Raw genomic sequence first — 24,788 nt, forward strand, 5'->3', positions numbered from 1 at the left:
CTCAGTTAACCAGAAGAGCCCATTCCTCACCCCCATTCTGATTTTGCCTAAGAATGCACATTGCCCTAGTTATCAAGAGCTCTGTAACTACTGTTCCCCATTCCAGTTATAAATCATTTGTTCTGCTCAAGCCACATGATCTTTCTTGCCCATTACTACTAAATTTAGAATATTCTGGGGTGTCTTGAGTGTCACAGTAGGTTGAACGTCCCACTCTTAGTTTCAGCCAAGGTTGTGATTTCAGGGTTGTAAGATCAAGCCCCATGTCACGCTCCACACTCAATGCAGAGCCTGCTTGAGATTCTCTCTCCCTCTCCCTCTGCCCCTCCTGCTTGTGCTCCCTCTCTCTCTCTCTTAAATAAAGGTATCTTTTTCTTTAAGATTTTATTTGACAGAGAAAAAGCGTGTGCACACACAAGCAGGGGGAGCAGCAGGCAGAGGGAGAGGGAGAAGCAGACTCCCCACTGAGCAGAGAGCCTGACGTGAGGCTCAATCTCAGAACCCTGGGATCACAACCTGAGCCGAAGGCAGATGCTTAACCGATTGAGCCACCCAGGTGCCCCTAAATAAATACATCTTTAAAAAAATAAAAATAAAAAAAATTTAGAATAATCAAAATTGATGTTCTAAATTTTATTTAAAAGCACTTACCTTTAGAAAAAAAATGAAGTTATCCCAGCTTTCCATAAAAATACTCACAATAAAAATTAAAGTGCTACTATGAGACAAATTAAAAGATGTGACTACATGTGCCATCTAGGCAAGCCAAAGAATAGAGCCTGAAAGTAGTCTGTTTCCTGAGTCTGTCCTATAAATTGCTAAACCACTCAAGTAGGACTGTGATATATTTCATTTCTTAGACATGTTCCTTTGCTATTTTAAGTAACTTAAATGATGAAAGAGGCTATAAGGTACAGTTTGATGAAAAGCACATTTATCTACTGCATTATTATATCTAAAACACAGCTTTGTAGTTTATCAAAAATGAAGTGATAGCTCCTAGGACCTTCTAAACTGGATTGTTATCAAGTCTTATGTTAGAAGCATATGGCCATTTTTCATGTATGTGAAAAGAACGACTCAGAAAACATGAAATTACCATTCTTCTCTACCAGTTTATAGTCATATGGGCACAAGCTATGAGGAAGGGGTTGGTCATATCATGGCACTGGATGATGACCAAGGCTTTTTCCATCTGGGTTGATTTACTGACTACAGGTTTTTGTTTTTTTTTTTTTTTTAAGACTACAAGCTTAAGAATAAAGTCAGCATTGTGTCTAAACCTTCAACACTGCATCAATTCAATAAATCTGAGTAGTTCAAGGTTAACTCAGAGGTAGAGGTTATCAGCCTCTCCTTCATAATACCTGATACCATCAACCAGTTTACTTCCTCACCTGAGTTGATTCACTGACTAGGGAGGCTATGAGTGCCTGTGTATGCTTTAAGAATACAAACTTAAGGGGCAGCTGGGTGGCTCAGTCGGTTAAGTTCCGGCTCAGGTCATGGTCTCAGGGTCCTAGGATAGAGCCCCGCATCCGGCTCCCTGCTCCACGGGAAGCCTGCTTCTCCCTCTCCCACTCCCCCTGCTTGTGTTCCTTCTCTCGCTGTGTCTCTATCAAATAAATAAATAAAATCTTTAAAGAAAAAAACAAAATGCTAACTGTAGCATTTTACCTTCCACATATCTCTGATCTGTGATCACTTGTGATATTACTATGACCAAATTTCAAATCCTACTGAAGAGTATTACAATTTACTAAAATTCAGTCTGAACAATTTCACTATCATGTAAGTTTACATTATATACAAGTTCTGTTAATTTTACCCTCAACAATACCTAGTACATGAGAAAAGTGTAAAAATCACATTAAGAGCAATTTCCAATTTATTCAATGACTACATGGATATCAAGTACTATACCATGTTTCAGGTTCTATGCCAAATTCTGATACAGCTATTAGCAAAGCTGACAAAGTCTTTCTTAAAAGAACTAGGAAATTTCTTTTTTTTTAAAGATTTTATTTATTTGTCAGAGAGACAGAGAGAGCTCATGCACAAGCAGGGGGAGTGGAAGGCAGAGGGAGGAGCAGGCCCCCCGCTGAGCAAGGAGCCAGATGCAGGACTGGATCCCAGGACCCTGGGACCATGACCTAAGCCGAAGGCAGACACTTAACTGACTGAGCCACCCGGACGTCCTAAGAACTAGGAAATTTCTGCAAAGTCTGACAAACAGTACTTGAGAGCTTTACACTCGTAAAAGCATCGTTTTTTACACCTTTCTTACATAATGTATCAAAATAAATTAAAGCCAAGAGGAAAAGTTCAAACAATGCATGGGTTTAACCTGTGTGTTTTCTATGAAATTTAAGTAGTATTTTGTTAAAAGAATTTGCTTTCAAATGATCATATGATAAGGCACATCCCTATCAAGTTTTAGGATCCAACTGAAATTCAAAGAGAAGCCTCTGATTCAATTTCCTGATAAAACGAGCCAGTACACTTCACTTTAATAATAAGCCTGTAATTTGCCCACTGATTCATTGATGTGTCTGAACCAGATTTAATCTTCTCTCTTTATAGTTTCTCAGCATCCATTCTCTGAAATTTTCTGAAAATTTATTAGTTCTGTCAAGGCCACATATACACAAATTCTGAACTACAAAAGCTGTTTCCACTGGTCACCTTTCCAGAAATAACTGATTTCATAAGAGGAAAACAGCAGATTCTTATATTAAATAACAAATTCTGAATTAAACAAAAGGAGGATGTCCCATCTTAGAACCAACGGACCTACATTATTGAATTTATTAAATAAAAGGCCCTTTATAATTATCTGTCACAGAGCTACAGTCTAAATCCTGAAGGAAAAAGTGGATGGAGACAACTAAGTGAGAACCTAAAGGATACAGACAAGAAAGTGAACAGAAAAAGGGTAGTGGTCAAGAGTACAGGTGCTACAGCCAAACTTCAATAATGGCTGTGTCATTTATCAACCTACTGAGCAGCTTACGTATTGGGGTGAGCAAGTTATCACCTTTTTGGACCTCAGCTTCCCATAAGTAAAATGAGAATAATAGAATCTATCTCATAGGGTTGTTGTCAGAATTGAAATGGCACACAGTACATACTTAAAAGCTCAAAAAAATATAGCTCTTATTATCCAATACTCTAACAGTAGAGCACACCCAAAATTTATGGTGCTATGAGTTTTTTTCTAAGTCGGTTATTTGGAAAACTCAATGTTTTTCTTCTGAAAAACATTTCAAGTGGAGCCCTTGTGTCTCCCCGCAGTCCTGCACCAGTGCCAGTTCCAACACAGTTTTGCCACGGCCCACCAACGGTTCTGGCACTGCGCGTCAGCCACCATACAGCCGCCAGTGGTATTTATAAACACGTGTCTCTCTCTTCCTTAAAAGTTCTCAGCTGTTCCCTACTGTCCACAAATGGAGACGCCAATCTCCTTCATTTGGCACACAAGATTCTTTACAATCTGGCTTTACCCTCTGTTCCTGGTTTCACGTCAATAACTTCTCTGGAAGCTAGAGCCACAGCAGATAATTCACTGTGTCCTAAATAGCCCATGCATTTTAAGAGACTGCATGCCGCTGTAGGTGCTTTTCTCTGTATGTCTGAGAAAACTGTCTTCTTGAACCCGCAGACTTAGAAAATTATTCACCCTTCTAAGGCCTAGATGAAATGCCACCTCATTTATTTATTCAGCAGGAAAATGTACTTAATACTAAAATGTGCAAGGAAGGCCCTATGGAAATAAATAAGACATAGTTCCAGCATTTGGGGAATCTATATCTATAAGGAGAAAGGTATGTTAAAATAAAATAATAACATAGCATACTATGAGTAATATGTATAAGACAGAAAAAAGCAATGCCTAAGCTGGGTTCTACAGGATATGGGTTTCTCTGTTTCCATTTGTACCATTTTAACTGGACCATGATTGTAATAACTACTTTTACAGTCCTGTGCTGAACATCTATCTTCCCTAAGACTATAATTCTAGGGTGGAAATTTATTTATCCTTTGTTCCTCAACACAGGGTAAGTTATCCACCTAAAGGATAATTAGGTTTCCATATTACCCAAAACCCTTAATCCACAATGTAACTGATCTATAATAGCAAGAGAACCTTAGAACCTGGTCAGCATTGACAATACTGCACTGAAAAGTCAGGACAGCTCCAACTTGGAATTACTCAGTACTTAAAGAGAGAAATCTAATTTCCACTTAAATCTGTAAGCAGTACTGGTATTTTGCTTCAAATGTAGTGCTGTTTCTTTCCCTGACAACCCCACATGAACTAGTCTATTGAGTTCAAGAAATAGCAGAATCAGAAATTCTAATTCCTGCTCAACAAATTGACTGTGTTTCTTAATTACTCTGGAAGGGGATGAGGACTGTAATTACCTAGGGACTGCAGTAGCTAGCACATGACAGTTTCTTCTTGGATCTGGAAGTCCAGATTTACCCATTCATTTACTTAAATTTCTGTGAAAAATCCACTATGCAGCAGGAACTGTTTTAGATACTGGGAGACAGCCATCTCTACTCTTACGGAACTTATATTTCAGCTGGGAGAAACACACAGCAATTATATAACATGCCAGATGATTTCGGAAACACTGAGAAAAATATAGCAGGATTAGTCAAAAAGTGAAGGTAGGGAGGCAAGAAGAGTAGTGATGGTACATCAGATAGGGTGATGAGGGTCAAGTCTTGCAGATAAAGCACTAGATCCGAGATTGAAGGAAGTTGGGGAGAGAGAGCCATTCAAGTATTTGAAAAATACTCTAGGCAGTGAAGCCAGCAAGTGATGAAACCCCGGTGTAGGAGCCTGTTTGATGTGTTAAACCCCAAGGATATCAATGTGGTTAGATTACAGTTAGTAGTTAGTAGCGGGCAGAGTAGAAAACTATGGGAGAAAAAACGACCTGAGCTACATCATACAATCTAAGGATTCTGGATGTTAATCTGAGATGGGAAGCCACTGGACCATCTTGAGCAGATAACTCTCATGATCTGAGGTCCATTATAAAAGAATAGTTCTGGCTGTTACAAAGCTCTAGCTAGTATCAAGGAGCAATAACTGGAACATTAGAAGGTCAGGGGTCATCTCAAATTCCTTGTAACCTAAGAAGCTAATGCCAAGAATGATGGTAAAGAGGAGCAGCATGGTCACATCATGGCTGAAGGCCTCAAAATATCTTTCCGTCCTTCAACAAGCGTCTCTGAGAGATCAACTGATACTTTTATTTATTCTACTTTAACCACGTCCTCTTCTTTCATTCACTGCTATCAGGTCTCTGACTCCCAGAGTCACGCACGTACCACACAAGAAAAGTCAAGTATACCATTCATCTTCCTCTTAGCTCTTTTGGCCTTTTGCTCCTCATTCCCTAAGAAACTTTTCCCACTTTTGTAATTTTAAATATCCCCTCTCATTTTGCCTTCTATCATTGTAACCTTTTTGCTGCTTTCATCCCTTTTAATAAGTAACAGTGACGATGACAATGTCTAGTAAAAGAATGTGGAAGTTCACAGCGTCCCTTCCCTAAACACCACCTCCAAGCCTTCTCACTGGGCCAAAGTCGCCCCTTCGACGCCACCCGAGATAAAACTTGCAGCAAAGCCAATCGCGTTACCTGCTTCCCGCGAATTCAACCCGGCCTTTCTTTTCAGCTCAACCCTAGTACGTTACCTCCACTGTTGGCAGCGTCTTTGCTCTCATCTTCCAACTCCGAAGCTACTGCTCTGGCTACCATTTTCATCTTCTTCTTCTTCAGTGAATTTTTCAGCTTTTTCCCTGCACCCACACGTGAGTCTCGAACGGCCGCGGCCATGTTTCCTCACCGGAAGCGACCCGTAAGAGTTGCGACCCGTGGTAACAAGAGGAACTTCGGCATTTAGTTCCGGCAACACAAGGTTCCGGGGCGGGGCCATCTAGCCCGGAGTTCCGGGCCCGGAGCCTCAGATTGTGAATTGGAGGGAGGTTGAAAAGGTCGATGTCTCTCCCTGAAGTCCGCTCCAGTGCGGGGGGTGGGAATTAGTGAATTTACGTTCTCAGCCGACTCCTCGGCCCGCTCACTCTTGCCGCTGGACCGCTGCCGCAACCCGGAGCGGTCCACTTTGATTTCCTCCCTACGTAGGGCCGATTCCCTTCTGTGCTGCCTTATTGAATGTGGGTTTAGGTTGTTCCTCCAAGATCCCTTACTGACCCACAGTCGCACCTACAGCTGGGAGGCCAGGAAAGCGAGTGTGGCGTCTCTAACGAGAATACGAGAATGTCATCCTCTGTCCCCAAGTACCAAAGCATCAAAGATTCAAAACGTAACATACAAGATCTTTCTCAAAAACTTTATCACATAATCTTCCTCTGATTAACCCTTTCCGTGGCTTCCAATCGCAAAACGAATAGAACGTCGCTTTCTTCCGCTGGGTTCAGGGTGGAACGGGTCCGGCCCCGCTGCTTCTATCGCGGACCTAGCTCTGGCCCCAGCCGCGCAGCGCCGACCTGGTGGGCGGATCTCTGGCTTCCACGCGGTGCTCCTGCCTCCCTCCGGGGCAGGCCCTCCAGGCAGCTACAGCCATCTGCCTTTTCCATTTTCCCCCTGAGTTGTTGACTCTTTGAAAGTAGGGACCAGATCTCATTCACCATTCTACCCGTAAGGCTGGCAAAGTTGGCCCAGAGTAGGAGATCAAAAAATATTTTTGCAAGGAGTGAATTAAGGAATGACAATACAACTATTGACAAACTTAGTAAGTCAGACTCAGCAAACCTTTATATCATATTCTGTCGGCCAGAAGTATTCTAAAGGCTCTAAGCTTGGTGTTTTCCTGGTAGAATGTTTCTCGGTTTTCAATATCTAAAATCTGTAAAGGAGTATGGATTTCTCAATCCCACACGTTCCAGCTGCTGGTGGGGGGGTGGATTATATTTACATAAACCAAACTCAATACATTTTAAAACAAAACAACTGTTTTGTTTTTTAACAGTTCAGGAAAAGTTACATTCCAAATACAATTGGTAAAGATCAAATGCCAGCATAAATCTTTTGAAAAGTACAGTTATTATCAACACAAGAAGTGTGTCTAAAGATGCCCCTTAGGATATTGGGGGGGCGGGGTTAGAAGGTCTCACAATCCTGCTCAGTGTTCATCCTCCCCTGCCACGTAGTGTTGAACCTGCGCCCTGCTGACTTTCATACTTAACCCTTGTTTTGGCCTAGGGTTATACACTGAGTTCAAAACAAAGTTGGGAAAGCATTGAAGAAAATTGTAGAGAAGGAAGCAAAAGTGAGAGAGAAATATGACAGTATAAGGAGGCCTTCTGGCATAGGAGGTACCATTTGTTAAGATTATTGAAGATCAGAAGCGGTGTTCTGAGCATTTTACATCTTAATACGATGGTTTATTTTGGAGAGTCTGGGTGGCTCCGTCGGTTAAGCATAGGACTCTTGATAGCGGCTCAGATCTTGACCCAGGGTGGTGAGAGCCAGCCCAGCCTCAGGCTCTGCCCTGGGCATTGGAGCCTGCTTAAGATACTCTCTCTCCCTCTGTCTCTCCCTCAGTACACCCCCCCTTAAAAAAAAATATGATGGTTTATTTATAAGTAGAGATTTACTATGTTTAGCTGCAATTTAAGAAATTGCTGGAGGGGTAGAATTGGTTGATTATTATTCATTCAAATTTTTCTTTCTTTTTTTTTTTAAAGATTTTATGTATTTATTTGAGAGAGAGAGAATGAGAGACAGAGAGCACAAGAGGGAAGAGGTTCAGAGGGAGAAGCAGACTCCCTGCTGAGCAGGGAGCCCGATATGGGACTCGATCCAGGGACTCCAGGATCATGACCCGAGCCGAAGGCAGTCGCTTAACCAACTGAGCCACCCGGGCGCCCCTCAAATTTTTCTTTTTTAAAGTAACAGAAAATAGACTCCAGATTTTCCTGCAGAAATCTGATTTTCCTAAAGGGATTGCTACTATTAAGTGGGAGATTCCTGTATTAACGCATTTAAGCTTCCCAATAAGCCAATGAGTTAGGTACTATTGTTCCTATTATGAAGATGAGGAAGCTGAGGCACACAAGAGATGGAATACTTGCTCAAAGTCATAGCTAGTAAGTGGCAGAATCATGTTCTGATTCTTAGGCAAACCTAAGTAGTCTGCTCCAGGGTCTGTTCAACCACTGAGCTATGTTGCCTACTCAGACCGTTGCCCTTGAGCATTTAACATGTATGTGCTGAGAACAGACAATAGAAATTTCTGGCAAGCACTGGAATACATAAATTAGGGGGAAAAAAATCTCTGCCCTTACAATGAACTAAGATAATTGAAAGGTTTGCAAGTAGAATGTCTGGGCATGGTGGAAATAACCAAAGTCATCTAGATATTTATATGAGTATTTTTTTAAGAGAGGGAGTGGGAGGGGGAGAGAGAGACAGAGAGAGAGAATCTTAAGCAGGCTCCACAGCCACCATGGAACCCGATATGGGGTTTGATGTCATGACCCTGAGATCATGACCTGAGCTGAAATCAAGAGTCAGATGCTTAACTGACTGAGCCAACCAGGCGCCCCGATTTGAGCATGTGTGGAAACATACCCATGATAGCTGTCAGCTTATTACCTCTCAGTTCCACCTTCACCCTTTTTGGCTGCTCTGTGAAAAAACAGGCGGATCCTTTAAATACTTATCCTTTGCCTACCAACGGGTTGTTAAGCTTTGTCAGTAGAGGGCACTCGAATGACATTGTAAGAAGGAGGAGCTGTCTTCCTGGTGCATCTCCCTACAGACTCCTGCCATAGCTTCTCCAGCCCCCAACTGCTCTAGTACAGGTAGCTTCTCCAGCCCCCAACTCCTCTAGTACAGGTAGCTTCTCCAGCCTCCACTATCTGCCATGCACAGTGGTCAGTAGCACCCAGCGGCCAACAGCTTTCCCTGGCCAACCCCCTTATGCAGTGTCATAGCAGAGGACTGCAAGCAGGACACCTGCCCACGAGCAGCTTTTTCTGGCACCTTAAAGGCCATCAATTTCCAGAAAGTTCTGGAGGGTAGATTTCCAGCAAGTTTTGCTGGCTCAGCAGCAGTGAGCCATTGCTATGCCCTTTCCAACAAGGTCTGGACCTCAGTTATGTGTGTGAGATTGGTGAGGGACTCCTTCCTTGGGCACTTTATTTCAGCTCCGGGGGTATTCTCTGTTCCTTTTATCTGCTGTCACTATATTCCCTAGAGTTCTCTTCATTTCTGACGAGCCAATCCCTTGTTACTGCAATGCTCTGTTATAGTTAACCATTCTTTATATTAAACTTTCCAAATATTCCAAATATTAAGTAGTTTCCATCTCCTGATTGGCCCGGACTGATACAGAGCTAGAATGAGTGATGTGATGAAAATATTATCAGCACCCACATCCTGTCCCTGCCTACCTACAGCACTATTAGAAAGTTCCATGGAGGTTTACTCAATTTTGGAAGAGTCAGGGGAAGTAAAACAAGGATTCCTTATTAAAACACCAATATTTATAGGAAGATAACAAATAAAATAATTTCTTCTGGATGGTTTGTTGCAGCCTGGCTGATGTGAGTACATTGAAGAGCTCTAAAATAATGGACATGGAACAGATAAGAGGAAAGGGTAATTGCACAGTGCATCCAGAGCAGGGATGCTGCTGTTTGGCAAGGTCTGAATGCAAAAATGTTTGGACAGGGGCTCTGGAAAGAGATTCTGGTTGATAGTTCATGTTTCTCTGCATAGGGAAAAATCTATGAAGGGAGTCCATAAAGAGAAAGAAGATATCTTAATGGATATCAGAGTTGCTACTTGAGAAGGCGTAAGAAAGAGGGATCAGGGGGCACCTGGGTGGCTCAGTCAGTTAAGTGGCTGCCTTCGGCTCAGGTCATGATCCCAGGGTCCTGGGATTGAGCCCCATGTCAGGCTCCCTGCTTCTCTCGCTCTCTCTCTCTCTCTCTCTCAACCTCTGCCTGCCTCTCTGCCTACTTGTGCTCTCTCTCTATCAAAAAAAAATAAATAAAATCTTTAAAAAAAAAGAGGGATCAGGATAGAGTTATGAGAAGAGCAGTGGTGGGATAAATTTCCCCAAAGATGAGAGTGTCACCGATGTCAAATTCTGTTGTGGTCTCAGAGGAAAAGAAATCACAAACATTTAATTGATGTGTCACTTTAATGAGAGATATAAAGGAAAACTTTAAAAACTGAAATGATAGACCATACTCCTAAAAGAGCAATCAAGTATTCTGAAGTTATTTATTTATGCCAACCAAAATCCCATTGGAATTAACTTTGGGAGAGGAGAGGCAGAGAGTGAAATCTAGATAAAATAATTCTGTTTTTAAAGATTTATTTATTTATTTGAGAGCGAGAGAGAGTGGGGGAGGGGCAGAGGGAGAAAATCTCAAGCAGACTTCCCACTGAGCACAGAGCCCTGGGGCAGGTGGGGGCGTGCTCAATCCCATGACCCTGAGATCACCACCTGAGCAGAAACCAAGAGTTGGACGCTTAACCAACTGAGCCACCCAGGTGCCCCAGATAAAATAATTCTAAGGTTCAGAATAAGTAAATGAGAATATTTTTTTAAAAAGAGAAATCTTGAGGCAAAGTTTCCCTGTTCAGATATTAGAATATATTATAAAGTTACAGTAATTAAAATTTACAAATCAAAAGAAAAAGTAAGTATAAATGAAACAAATTCTAGAATATATAAAAATGCAAAATATTATACAGGAAGTATCAAGAATAAAAAAGGGGTATAATGCAACACTATTTCAGCAAAATTAACAATTTGCAGAGAAAAATAAGAGGCTCAGATCTTACACTAAAATTAATTCCATAATTAAATATGAAACAAAATGTAAAAAAAAGAGAAAAATATCTGATTTATTGGGATTGTAGAAACAACTGTCCAAATTTAAAAATCAGTGAGGATGAGTTCTGAAAACAAAAACAAAAGATCTAATACATAAAAACCAAAAACTATATATCTTAACAAATAGCCAAAATTTAAAAGTAAATAGAACGTGAATGAGAGAGAAAATCAATTTTAAGGCGATTACATAAAAGAATTCATATGCTTTCTGCGTCTGGTGAAGATGGAGTAACAGGAATCAAATTTATCCTCCCATTTGAAACAACCAAACAAGAGACAAAATAAAGAGAGCAATGGTTTGCAAGAACTAGACATCGGATAATGAAAGGTAATGATCACCGAGAGATGGGAAACAACTTAAGTGAGCCCCATGATGACCCCAGCATACTGCTTTGAGAAAGTTCCCAAACCACGCCACCAGGAGGGAAAATTTAAGCTCAGCCTGGAAGACTTTCCAAGTTGAAAAGATGTAGCTAAGAGTCAGGGAGTCAAGGCAACTGAAGTTGGCAGGGCAGGGTACCAGAAAGAAGAGAGAACTCAGGAGATCTGAGAAGAGCCTCCCTCAAGAATACGGGTGACTACTGATCAATGCATGCATGTGATAAACTACCCACAACCAGGGGAAGAACCACCCCAAAGTAGTGGAGGCAACAGTTACCTGTGCACACAAAGGACAGAAATAGTGCATATTTCCACCAACCAGATTCGAAAAACCTCATGGTTCACAGAGCGTTTGTTGCAGTACATGCCAAAATCTGTGGATATGAGATTTTATTTTATTTGCAAGCTAACAAGTAGCCTGCCAAAGTTTCATGAATGCTGGTGAAAGACACAAGACTCCTGAGTACAAGAGGAAGGACAGTGTATTGATTATCCAGAACAATCACAGTAGCAAGAGTATCTGCTATTTTTCCTGACAATTCTCTGAGCCCCAGGTCCCACACGGTGACTCAAAGAAGACTACAGGACACTTGCACATACAGCGGGCTGCCTTACAGGAGAGGAACTTAAGCTATTTGCAATGACATCAAGAAATATTAAATATTTAGGGGTAAAAGATGTGGAAGACCTGTGTGCTGAAGACTACTGAGCATTGCCGAGAAATTTAAAGAAGACCCCCAAATTGGAAACTTATACCACATTCATGGGTCAGAAGACTCAATATTGTTATCAATTCTTCCCAAATTGGTATACAGATTCAGTGCAATCCCAATCAAAATTCTAGTGAGCTCTTACGTAGAAATCGACAAGTTGATCTTAAAATTCATATGAAAATTCAAAGTACCTAGAATAGGAAAATAAAAAACTATGAAAAGCAGAGCAAAGTTGAAGGACTAGCACTATCTGATTTCAAAACTTATTACCATAAGCCTATAATAATCAAAACAGTATAGTATTGCCGTCAAGGTAGACAAATAGAAGAAATGAACAGGACAGAAAGTCAAGAAATAGACTCACACATATATGGAAAACTGATTTTCAACAAAGATACAAAGTCAATTCGGCAGAGAAAGAATAGTATTTCCAGCCAATGTTTTTAGATCAATTGGATATCCATATGCAAAAAACTGTAATTCAGTTCATACCTCACACCGTATATAAAAACAGACTTAAAATGAAATAGACCTAAACATAGAACATACAACCATAAAGTTTCTATCAGAAAGCAGAAGAGCAAACCATTGTGAAAAAGCTACATACTGTATGATTCTAACTTAATGATTTTCTGGAAAAGGCAAGACTATGAAGACAGTGGTCGCCAGGGTTTGGGGGATGGGCATGGTAGAGGAAGATGAATAGAACACAGGGGAGATTTTTAGGGTAGTGTGAATACTCTGTCTGATGCGGTAAAGATGTATACATGTCATTATACATGTATCCAAATCCATACACTGTATAACACCAAAAATGAAGAACCATAATATGAACTATGGCCTTTGGGTGATTTTGATGTGTCAATGTAGTTCATCAATTGCAACAAATGTAGCACTCTGTTGCCAGCTAGTTGATGATAGGGGAGGCTATACATGTGTGGGAAAGGGGACTCTCTGTACCTTCTCCTCAGGTTTGCTGTGAACCCAGAACTGCTCTAAAAATAAAGTTAATTTGATAGGAAAGGAAGGAAGGAAGGAAGGAAGGAAGGAAGGAAGGAAGGAAGGAAGGAAGGAAGGAAGGAAGGAAGAAAGGAAGAAAGAAAGAAAGAGAAAGAAAGAAAGAAAGAAAGAAAGAAAGAAAGAAAGAAAGAAAGAAAGAAAGAAAGAAAAGAAAAGGGAAGAGAAGAAAAAAGAAAGAAAAGAAAGAAATGGGGGAGGATGAAAGGAAGGAAGGGAGGAAGAGGCAAGCCACTTGGAGAAAATATTTAAAAAGCATATATCTGATAAAGGATTGTGCCCAGAATATATAAAGAATTCTCAAAACTCCATCTTAAAAAACAACCACCACCAATTTTTAAAATGAGATAAGATTTAAACTGACACTTCATCAAAGAAGATATACCAATAACAAATAAACACATGAGGTGTTCAGCATCATTAGTCACTAAAGAAATATAAATTAAAGCCCCAATGAGCACACACCTTTCAGAGAAAACATTAAGAAGACTGACCATACCAAATATTGGTGAAAATGTGGAGCAACTGGAACTCTCATACAGTGCTTAGGAGAATGTAAAATGATCAAACCACTTGGCAATTTCTTAAACTTTTTTCTTTTTAAGATTTTATTTATTTATTTGACAGAGAGAGACACAGCGACAGAGCAAACACAAGCAGGGGGAGTGGGAGAAGGAGAAGCAGGCTTCCCGCTGAGCAGGGAGCTAGATGCAGGGCTCAACATGGGGCTCGATGTGGGGCTCGATCCCAGGACCCTGGGATCATGACCTGAGCCGAAGGCAGACGCTTAACCAACTGAGCCACCCAGATGCCCCCAACAAGTTGGCAGTTTCTTAAACTTTAATAATATCATTGAGCTGCCAAATAACCAGAGGCTAAAAACCATGTTATGGACTGAATTGTGCTCCTCTAAGTTCTTATGTTGAAGCCCTAACTGCAATGTGACTCCATTTGGAGATAGGGCCTTAAAAGAGATATTTAAAGTTAAATGAGATCTTATGGGTGGGTCTCAATCCAATAGGACTGGTGTTTTTAAAAGAAGAGGAAGAGACACCAGAGAGGCAAGTACATGGAGAAAAGACCCCATGAGGACACATGAGAAGGTGGCCATCCATGAGCCAAAGAGAAGCCTCAGGAGAAACTCACCCTGCTGGCACCTTGCAGCCTCCAGAACGGTGAGAACATAAATTTATGTTGTCTAAGCCACCCAATCTGTGGAATTGTGTCATGACAGACTTAGAAAACTAGTACTCCCATCCTATATCTGCCCTTCCTATCACTATTAGTAACATAACTTAGATCGTCATTTCGGTCAGTTTGTAATAAGTCAGGTTTTCTTTCCTTGCATCCAAAAATCTTTGCACACAATACATTATGTGACTTTTGCCAACTTGCTTTACTTTTAAAAAGGTAAAGGTGTTTCCGTTTTCTCATACTTAAAGGTGAGGGGGCTGGACTAAATAAACTTAAAAAATCTTTTCAGCCTACATTTCTAGGCTATTGTGGAATCAATTTCCAAGTAGACTTTGTTTTTCCAAATCATTACCCCCTTGATCTGAAATCCATGATTCAAGATTAAAATGCAAAGCTATCTGATAGCATTAATAATCTAAAATTAATAATACTAATGCTAATAATATCATGTGTTTTTTTTTCTTAACTCTGCTATTTTTTTAAAGTAGTAACAGAGTGGGGAGAATATAAAGATGAACATAAATTTTTATGTGTCGACAGGTTATGAACACAGCAAGGTTGATAACCTTCCTTTGTGGGAAATGAGGACTCAGAGATTTTAGATGCTTGTGAGTGCATGGCATCTGCGTCTCCTCTAGAAATTGACCCTCAGGACAGAAGAAATTACTAGTAATAATCTTTCATGTGTGTCTTAAGACTTTTGAAATTCATTAGAGAGTAAGTAACTAGAACTCCATATTCTCACAGACCAGGGAATTTTGCTCTCTTAAGGAAATGTGGAACTACCTCCAAAGTTCAAGTATTCTAGACTCCTTTTGTTCCTATAGCTGCTTCTGAATCTCATAATCTATATTTTTAAGGATACATGTTTTTGAATTCTTTGGAACATCCTTCAAAGGAGGACAGCTTTCCTCTTTATCTTTACTCTCCTCTAGCACTGAACCTCTGCTTATGATATAATTAAGACCCAGGCAGTAACCTTTTTATTTCTAACCAGACTGAGGCAATGTTTGATTGCCTTTTTAGAAACATCCCTGTAAACAAGAAAGGGACAGATTACATCATGTGGTTGGTGTTAAACAACAGAACAGGTGAGTACTGGCAAGAGTAATACGCTTTATTTCATTTGAACAAATTGCTCTTGGACTCTTGGTCTCAGAGCCTGCATTAGTGAGACAGGTACTATCATGCATCAAGGAGACATATTCCACCTTGCATAAAACCTTTCCATTAAAAATTCACCTCACTATGGGAGTTAACAGTCTCTTCGGCAGTATTCATCAACAGTGACAAGATCTGCCCAGCATTTCTGAATGATCAAGCAAACAGAAGTGAAAAGTGGACTACTTTGATCTTTCCAGACTTTTGGATTCTCATTTCTGCTAAGAAAGTGCATCCTAATTGTATACAAGGAACTTCTTTCCCATTATGATGGTTGAACTTGGCCTGTGTCCCTAGTATACCAGTGACACAGCTGAAGGAGGCCTTAAAAGCTGGGCCTTTTTCTTTCATCCAAGATAGGTGATTATTTGTGCAATGGTAAAGTCCTAGGGTTAAGGCTTCCTAGACATATTATTTATTCACCAAATATTTAATGAGGACTTACTATGTGCCATGTTCTGCATTAGGCACTAGGGATTCCTAATGAGATGGACAAGATCCTTGTTCTTATGATGCTTACCTTCTGTGTAAATGAAACATAAGTAACAGGTAAATGAAAAATAAAACAAATAGCTGCAGCTATTGATACGTATCAGGAAGATAATAAAATGTGGTAATAGAGAATGGTTTGGAATAAGGGGATGGCTAAAGTGAGGTACTTTGGAGAGAGGTCAGAGAAACTCTCAGAAGATGACATTTGAGCTGGGATATGAATGCTGTGATTGAGATGGTGACAATCTGGGGGAAATATTTTCAGAAGAAGGCAACAAGCTCCTTTGAGAAACAAAGCCAGCAGGAGTAAAGCATAGTGAACCAGAGCGGTGTAGCATATACTAACGTAACAGCGGTAAGAAGGGGCCAGATCAAGCATATCCATGTAGGTGATGGCAAACATTCAACTTTATCCCAAGAGAAACGAGGAGCCATGGTAGCATTTTTTAAAATTTTATTTTATTATGTTATGTTAGTCACCATACAATATCATTAGCTTTTGATGTAGTGTTCCACAATTCATTGTTTTCTTATAACACCCAGTGCTCCATGCAGTATGTGCCCTCCTTAATACCCATCACCTGGCTAACCCATCCCCCCACTCCCTTCCCTCTAGAACCCTCAGTTTGTTTCTCAGAGTCCATCGTCTCTCATGGTTCGTCTCCCCCTCCGATTCCCCCCCTTCATGTTTCCCTTCCTTCTCCTAATGTCTTCCATGCTATTCCTTATGTTCTACAAATAAGTGAAACCATCTGATAATTGACTTTCTCTGCGTGACTTACTTCACTTAGCAGAGTCTCTTCCAGTCCCATCCATGTTGATGTAAAAGTTGGGTATTCATCCTTTCTGATGGCTGGGTAATATTCCATTGCATATACGGACCACATCTTCTTTATCCATTCCTCTGTTGAAGGGCATCTCGGCTCTTTCCACAGTTTGGCTATTGCGGACATTGCTGGTATGAACATTGGGGTGCATATGGGCCTTTACATCTGTGGCTTTGGGGTAAATACCCAGGAGTGCAATTGCTGGGTCATAGGGTAGCTTTATTTTTAATTTTCTGAGGCACCTCCACACTGTTTTCCAAAGTGGCTGTACCAACTTGCATTCCCACCAACAGTGTAAGAAGGTTCCCTTTCTCCACAACCTCTCCAACATTTGTTGTTTCTTGCCTTGTCAATTTTTGCCATTCTAACTGGTGTAAGGTGGTACCTCAGTGTGGTTTTGATTTGAATTTCCCTGATGGCTAATGATGATGAACATTTTTTCATGTGTCTGTTAGCCATTTGTATGTATTCTTTGGAGAAGTATCTTTTCATGTCTTCTGCCCATTTTTTGACTTGATTATTTGTTTTTTTGGGTGTTGAGTTTGAGAAGTTCTTTACAGATCTTGGATACCAGCCCTTTATCTGTAGTGTCATTTGCAAATATGTTCTCCCATTCTGTGGGTTGCCTCTTTGTTTTGTTGACTATTTCCTTTGCTGTGCAAAAGCTTTTTATCTTGATGAAGTCCCAAAAGTTCAGTTTTGCTTTTGTTTCACTAGCCTTTGGAGACACAAAAAGATGGGAAAACATTCCATGCTCATGGATCAGAAGAATAAACATTGTTAAAATGTCTATGCTACCCAGAGCAATCTACACCTTCAATGCCATCTTGATCAAAATTCCAATGACATGTTTCAAAGTGCTGGAACAAACAATCCTAAAATTTGTATGGAATCAGAAAAGACCCTGAATCACCAAGGAAATGTTGAAAAGGAAAAACAAAGCTGGGGGCATCACGTTGCCCGGTTTCAAGCTATATTGCAAAGCAGTGATCACCAAGACAGCATGGTACTGATGCAAAAACAGACATATAGACCAATGGAACAGAATAGAGAGCCCAGATACGGACCCTCAACTCTATGGTCAAATAGTCTTCGACAAAGCAGGAAAAAATATGCAATGAAAAAAAGACAGTCTCTTCAATAGATGGTGCTGGGAAAATTGGACAGCCACATGCAGAAGAATGAAACTTGACCATTCTCTAACACCATACACAAAGATAAACTCAAAATGGATGAAAGACTTCAATGTGAGACAGGAATCCATTAAAATCCTAGAGGAGAACACAGGCAGTAACATCTTTGACATTGGCCACAGCAACTTCTTTCAAGATACATCTCTGTGGTACCATTTTTTAAAAGATTTTATTTATTTATTTGAGAGAGAGAGAGAGCAGGAGCAGGGGGAATGGCAAAGGCAGAGGGATAAGCAGACTTCCCAGTAAGCAGGGAGCCCCACATGGGGCTCAATCCCAGGACCCTGAGATAATGACCTAAGCCAAAGGCAGACACTTAACCAATGGAGCCATCAAGGTGCCCCATCAGGGTACCATTTTGACACTGTGATAACAGGATCAGAGCTCATTTCTCAATAACCGTTTTAGTTCTGTTGGAAACTGTCAGGGTCAGAGTATAAATGCTCAGACCAGTTAGGAGGTTACTGTAAATTCTGTGTGAGAGATCATGGTGGCTTAGAATGGGGTGGAGATAAATTTAAATGGACATATTAAGAGTATATTTTAGATGTGGAAACAAACAGTTGTTGATGGATTGGATGAACACATGAAGTAAGGGAATAAAATATTATGCCTAGATTTTTTTATTTAACAGCTAGGTGGATGATGATGCCATTTGCTGATATGGGGAAGGCTGGGGAAGACCAGCTTTGTGGGAAAGATGGTTTCTATTTGGACTTGTTAGGTTTAAGATCTTGACATCAAGGTAAAAATGTTGACTAAATAGCTGGATCTCAAGAGAAGCCAGGGCTCGAGATTTGGGGAAATAAAATTTGACAGCATCATCTTGGTGGTTTTTAATGCTCAGGAATGAATAAGGTTTTTCAGGAAGAGGAGAAAAAGGAGGCCCACTCCACTTGGCAGAAACTCTAGTATTTAGAGGTAAGTAGGGAATGCACGAAAATGAATAGCCAGAAAGTAGAAAGAATTAGGAAATTAGGAAAGTAAGAGAAGAAAGTATTTCAAAAAGAAAGCAAGCGTCATCTTTGTTAGATATTGTTGTGAGGTCAAGCTAGGTGAGGTCAGGAATGTGTCCATTAGATATTTTCAAAGAGGTGATTACGAGGGAATTTGTCAAGAGGTCAGTGGAATGACTAGGAAAAAAGCCCTGGCAGAGGAAGGGCTAGCAAATAAACAAAGACTCCAGTTTCCAGCAGTATGGCAGACCATATGTGCAGATAAATGTCTCCCAGTATGGAGCATCTAAAAATAATTGCATAAGTTTTTTTTTAGATGCTTCATAACTACTTATTAAGTGAATAAATGAATGACTCCAGTCTCCCCCAATGTCTCCAAATAAACACACCATCTAATGTTCCAGTTCCTTTTTGGCAACCCTCATGATTTCATTAAACCTCAGGTCTAGAGTTAAATCTGTTTTCCATCTCTTTGGGCAGGGGAGCTGGAGCACTTTTGCCTCCTTCTGTGGGGTGGATAGGAGTGGACTGAGATGGAAGATCTACTTGCTACTAAGAGTCAAATCCTATTACAGAGTAACTACATCCAAATCTCTGGGGATAGGGTGTCAGCACTGGTATTTTTTAAAAGCCCAATGTGCCCCCCCTGCCCCCACTGATTCTGATGCACAGTGAGAGTGAGAGCCACAGTTTGATGTGGAGGCTAAAGTAACCAATAAGGTGCTAATATTGGGGATTGGGGTTGACACAGTAAGGTGAGTAGGGAGCAGACATTTCAGGAAGATGTATTTTTAAAACAGGAGTAGCAAGAGTGGCAAAGAGGAATGTGAAGAACTCTTGGGCTACTTTAGGTATAGATGGAGAAAGAAAAAGCAGCATTCCTGAGAAAATTCTAAGGTCAGCCAAGTTCCAGTTAAACAACGATGTGGAAAGAATCCTGAGAGAAGTTAAAGATGTAGAGAGTTTGCTGATGACAGCTTCTGGTTGATATAGAGCAGAGTAAAAGGGTTTGAAAGGACAAGGAATAGAGAGACTGGATCAGTTAAGGGGTCTTCCAAGAAGCACTGGACAAGTGTCTGGGTAAAAATGGATGATCTGGAGGTGTTAACTGAGGGAAACAAGGAGATGAATAATGATGGAATTCATCTGATCATCAGTTATGGAAGGTGAGCAAAAGTCAGATACAACCCAAAGTTGTATCTGTACAAAGACTGTTTTGGTAGATCTGAGGTCACTGTACAAGTATGACATCCCATGGCAGTCGAGGAGGGATGATCCCACCTGGGAAATTTGGTCTGATGGTCTGATGGTGACTGTTTTCCACACGGTATGGCCTTCCTGTGCTGCCGCCTTGGAGTAACCCACCTCCCCTGCTCCCAGTTCCCAGGATACTCCTCTTCCCTCCTTTGTTATTCTTAAAAGTATTCCCAACTTTTCCCAACAGCCTTGGGACACACAATCTCTTAGAATAAACGCATGATTTTACAAAGACTTGAGAAGCGACAGATTTTAAACATCTTGTTTACCATCCTGCAAGAGTCCCAGGGTGAATATAAATACAAAAGCCTATTTGTCTGCCTGCAACTGGAAAAGAAGGAGGGAGTAGAGAGCAAAACACAAATTAATGTCTCAAAATTATTCTCCATACTCACCTTACAAGAAATACTTAGTTCAGACAAATGTTAACTGAAAACCGTAGTTATCATAAAGAATCTCCATAGCCCAACTGGGACCTGAAATTATCTTATATATTCATTTATTTTATTCAGTCAGAAAATACTTTGGGCTACCTTTTTTATGCCAGACAGTATTCTATATATTTAAGATATTTAAGATACAACTAAGAACAAGACAAATGAAGGCATTCTTCTTATAGAGATTATATTTTTGTGGGAATGGATAGACAAAAAATCCTATTGACCAACCAAGAAATAAACCAGAAAAATGTCAGGTAATGATCCTCTTAGGTGTCCTCTTATGGAACTCTTACCATGTATAGTAAATGCTGCCATTTGCCTTCTTTCTAGAACCTTACTAAGGTCTTGCCTCAAATGAATAGGTCTAGGCAAGTCTTGCCCATTCTCTCCCTCTTTTATGTTTATTAAGGTATTATTTACATACACTAAACTATGACCAATTCTAGATGCACCCATTCTAGTTTTTGAATGCTTGTAATTTTATAAACCTGTGTTACCACCACAATCATCAGGATATAGAATAATCTCCTCACCCTAAAGCTCCTTTGTGTCCCTTTGTATTAGACTCCCTCAGCCCACCACCAGCCCCGGGCAACAACTGATACACTGACACAGAGTGTTGCCTTTTCTAGAATTTCTTATCAATAGAATTGTACTGTACATAGACTTTTATATTTGTTCTGTTTTTATTGACTCTGTAGTTGTCATGTCATTAACACCATCCCATTGATTCAGGAATGATAACCATGTTCAGCTTTATCTGCAAAGACATAATGTTTGTAAACTAGTTATTTCAAAGCCACGCCCCCATTTTTGTTAATTGCACAATAAAGCACTGTAGATGAACGCTCAAATAATGCTAAGTACTATGAAACTGATGGTAGGGATACTGAGGTTCTTGCTTCTAATTAGCCCTATTGTGTCACAAAATCCCTCTCTCCGACCAAAATGAAGAGAGAGAGCATTTGAATACAATAATACCCATCTCTTCTTCTGTGCTTAAAGTATGTAAATTTTTGGCACAACAAGATAAAGTCATCAATATATGGATAAAATGTTAAAATAAATAAATAAATAAAATAAAAATACAAATTAAAACTTAAGAATCACTTCTCAACTTATCCAGATTTGCTAAATATTTCTGTTTTTCAGAATCAAATTTGTTGTATTCTTTTCAATGAATTAATAAATTTTCACTGTAAGAATTTTGAAAAAGATACATTTAAAGAAAAAATACAGAGGTTCCTGGGTGACTCAATCAGTTAAGCCTCTGTCTTCAGCTCAGGTCAGGATCTCTGGGTCCTGGAATTGAGTCCTGCATCAGGCTCCCTGCTCAGCGGGGAGCCTGCTTCTCCCTCTCCCTCTGCACCCCCGCCCATGCTCATGCTCTCTCTTTCTTAAATAAATAAAATCTTTAAAAAATATACATTTATTTGTATTTAAATATAATTTGGATCATAGCTGTGTGTACTCTTCTCTACTAAACATCATGACATGAGGATTTTGGTCATGAGATTTTCTGCCGTTTCACTGCACTCCGCTAGCACTGAAACCTTCTTTCCCCTCAGCACCTGGGGATGCTAAGCACTGAACACCAAAGCTGTTACCCTACAGAGTTTTCAGTGATTTATTTCTTATTGAATTTACGGGTATTGTTTATGCTTGCTGGGATCAAAACATGGGCTCAGCATGCAGCCCAATGCACCGTTCCACCCTCAGGCTTCTTTGTCTAAGAAAACAGAGATTCTGTTTTCTGAATCTCTGCTTCACAGATGGGTAATAACAGGAAGCTTGAAGTTTAGACAGTGGAGAGATTTGTCTAGCCTTGGTCTGAATACTTGGTGCCTAGTGGTGTGAGAAAAACATTTCCATTTTCAGAATGATCCTGGATCTGGATAGAAAATGATCACTAGGGGCACCTGGGTGGCTCAGTAGTTAAGTGTCTGCCTTCGGCTCAGGTCATGATCCCAGGGTCCTGGGACTGAGCCCCGCATCGGGCTCCTCGTTCAGTGGGAAGCCTGCTTCTCCCTCTCCCACTCCCCCTGCTTGTGTTCCTTCTTCTTGCTGTGTCTCTCTCTGTCAAAAAATAAAAATCTTAAAAAAAATAAAGAAAGAAAAGAAATGATCACCATATGTAGTGAGTCAGGTGAGGGAGCTCCCAAGCTGAGAAAGAGATTAAGGAACAAATCAATCAGAAGACAAATGGATCATTCGTGGCAAAAGAGTTTATTTTTTTGTTGCCTCTCACAACCATATGAAGTCATAGGGGATTAAAAAAACCACAGACAATCTTGGGATTCTATTTCTTTTTAATCATAGAATTTTTTTCTTTTTTTAATTTTATTATGTTATGTGAATCACCGTACTTTACATCATTAGTTTTTGATGTAGTGTTCCATGATTCATTGTTTGCGTATAACACCCAGTGCTCCATTCAATATGTGCCCTCTTTAATACCCATCACCAGGCTAACCCATCCCCCCACCCCCCTCCCCTCTAGAACCCTCAGTTTGTTTCTCAGAGTCCATAGTCTCTCATGGTTCGTCTCTCCCTCTGATCACCCCCTTCATTTTTCCGTTCCTATTATCTTCTTTTTTTTTTTTTTAACATATAACGTATTATTTGTTTCAGAGGTACAGGTCTGTGATTCAACAGTCTTACACAGTTCACAGCGCTCACCACAGTCATAGAATTTTAATGCTTGACAAGGCCTTCGATAAAAGAGACTCATGTTGGTTGAGATACTCCCAAGGCCACTCAGGAGGAGGAACTGTCCAGCACTCATGTGCTTGACTGACTTCTAGCTCTGTGTTTTTCCTTCTGTGCCCTGTTGCTTCCCCATGGCTAACAAGGTTGCCTTTTTCAGTCTCTAAATGTTAACTTTCCAGTTCCTTGTACTCCACTACCTTGGGGAGTTGTTGTGGTATTGATAGAACTTTTCTTTTAAAAAAATGGGTATGGTCATGTGTTTGATCAAACCCAGTTATAGTCATTATCACCAGAAATGAAAAAATGGCCATTATTATAACAAATACTTTTCGAAGTAAGCTACAGCATATTGCCTACTTGCTTTTCTAAATTTTCTTTCAAGCTTTTTTCATTCTGTCATTTCAAATGGACTTACTCATATCAATGTGGAAAACATGAAATTTAATTTTCTTAAGAAGGAAACTAGACAATATTGGGCTTTCACTTCACCAAACTCATTGCACTAGTGCCTTGTCATTGCACAGGAGAAAAGATAAATGGGTGAAAAATGTTAAGATCTGTAATAGAACTTAGCACCTAGCTTTACCTCCAGAGTGGAAGTGTCTCCATGAAGCAAGTGGTTCTCTCAGTGACTTGAGACCACACTCAGGTGTCTTAATCCAAACATTCACATATAGCTCTAGGTTGAATTGGTACCACTGGTTTTGTTTTTTATTTTCACACAGACTTTTTTGAAAGGGTCTTATTAAGTTGTTCATGGAACATTGCTTGCTGGCTTTAACAACACTTTGATGACTTTCTGAACGGAAGAGTTTTCCTCTGAGCATCAATATTATATCCTGAACTTGCCATTGAATAAGGTTCACGACTGTTAAAGTAGATATTAGAATTGTTTTGGATCAGGAGCAGGTCCCAAATGGCCACCTGTCCAATAGGTTCTTTAATATGAAGAATATTAATGGAACCCCTGGAGCTGGAATCTCACATTTGGAAAGCCCATCAATAATACTCTCACTACCCTTTGACTATCCACTGATGGTCTGTGTCTCACAGGAAAACCAAGAATAAAATTGTATATTTTTTATTTTATAGGGGGATTCAGTAATAACCCAATTATGTTCAGCCTTACCTTGTAAAGGGTCTCTCTAATTAGTGTATAGAAGTTGCAGGAAAGCTATGACCTTTTGTTCCTTCTTTTACTGATGGAAAAAGGCTTGTACTGTGTGAGGGTGGGCATAATGAGATTGTTAATGAAATCTACTAAATGGGGTAATAAATATATTCTGACAACTGTTGATTTTTCTGCGAGATAGCTAGAAGATTATTCTGTGGCCTTCAGCAGGTGTTCAGACCATGGTAGACTTAACAATTATATTTTTCCTTTAAACATGAGATTCTTCCTGAGTTCTCCTTGTAAAATGGAGATCAATGTAAGGATGGAAACTACTTTGATAAGCTTCTAGTAATCCTACTTCCAGGACAAACAGATAGATAATCAAAAAGGGCATGTGTTTCTCTTCCAGAGGAAATCAAAAGTGTTCTTCAGATCACA

The 24,788-nt window shown here is 40.1% G+C and overlaps 1 protein-coding gene across 1 annotated transcript in view; it reads right to left on the minus strand.

Annotated features, from left to right (window-relative positions):
* RRP15 (ribosomal RNA processing 15 homolog) overlaps positions 1 to 5,891 on the minus strand; it is a 40,133-nt gene extending 34,242 nt beyond the window's left edge. Inside the window, exon 1 of the mRNA XM_025892250.2 lies at positions 5,717 to 5,891. Within this exon, the coding sequence (XP_025748035.1) occupies positions 5,717 to 5,858 (142 nt within the window). The 5' untranslated portion in view covers positions 5,859 to 5,891. The remainder of the gene's footprint in view (positions 1 to 5,716) is intronic.
* Positions 5,892 to 24,788: the final 18,897 nt, after the last annotated feature.

Source organism: Callorhinus ursinus, unplaced genomic scaffold, assembly GCF_003265705.2.
Source record: "Callorhinus ursinus isolate GAN/ISIS: 27379988/994484 unplaced genomic scaffold, GSC_fseal_2.0 scaffold54, whole genome shotgun sequence".
NCBI lineage: Eukaryota > Metazoa > Chordata > Mammalia > Carnivora > Otariidae > Callorhinus > Callorhinus ursinus.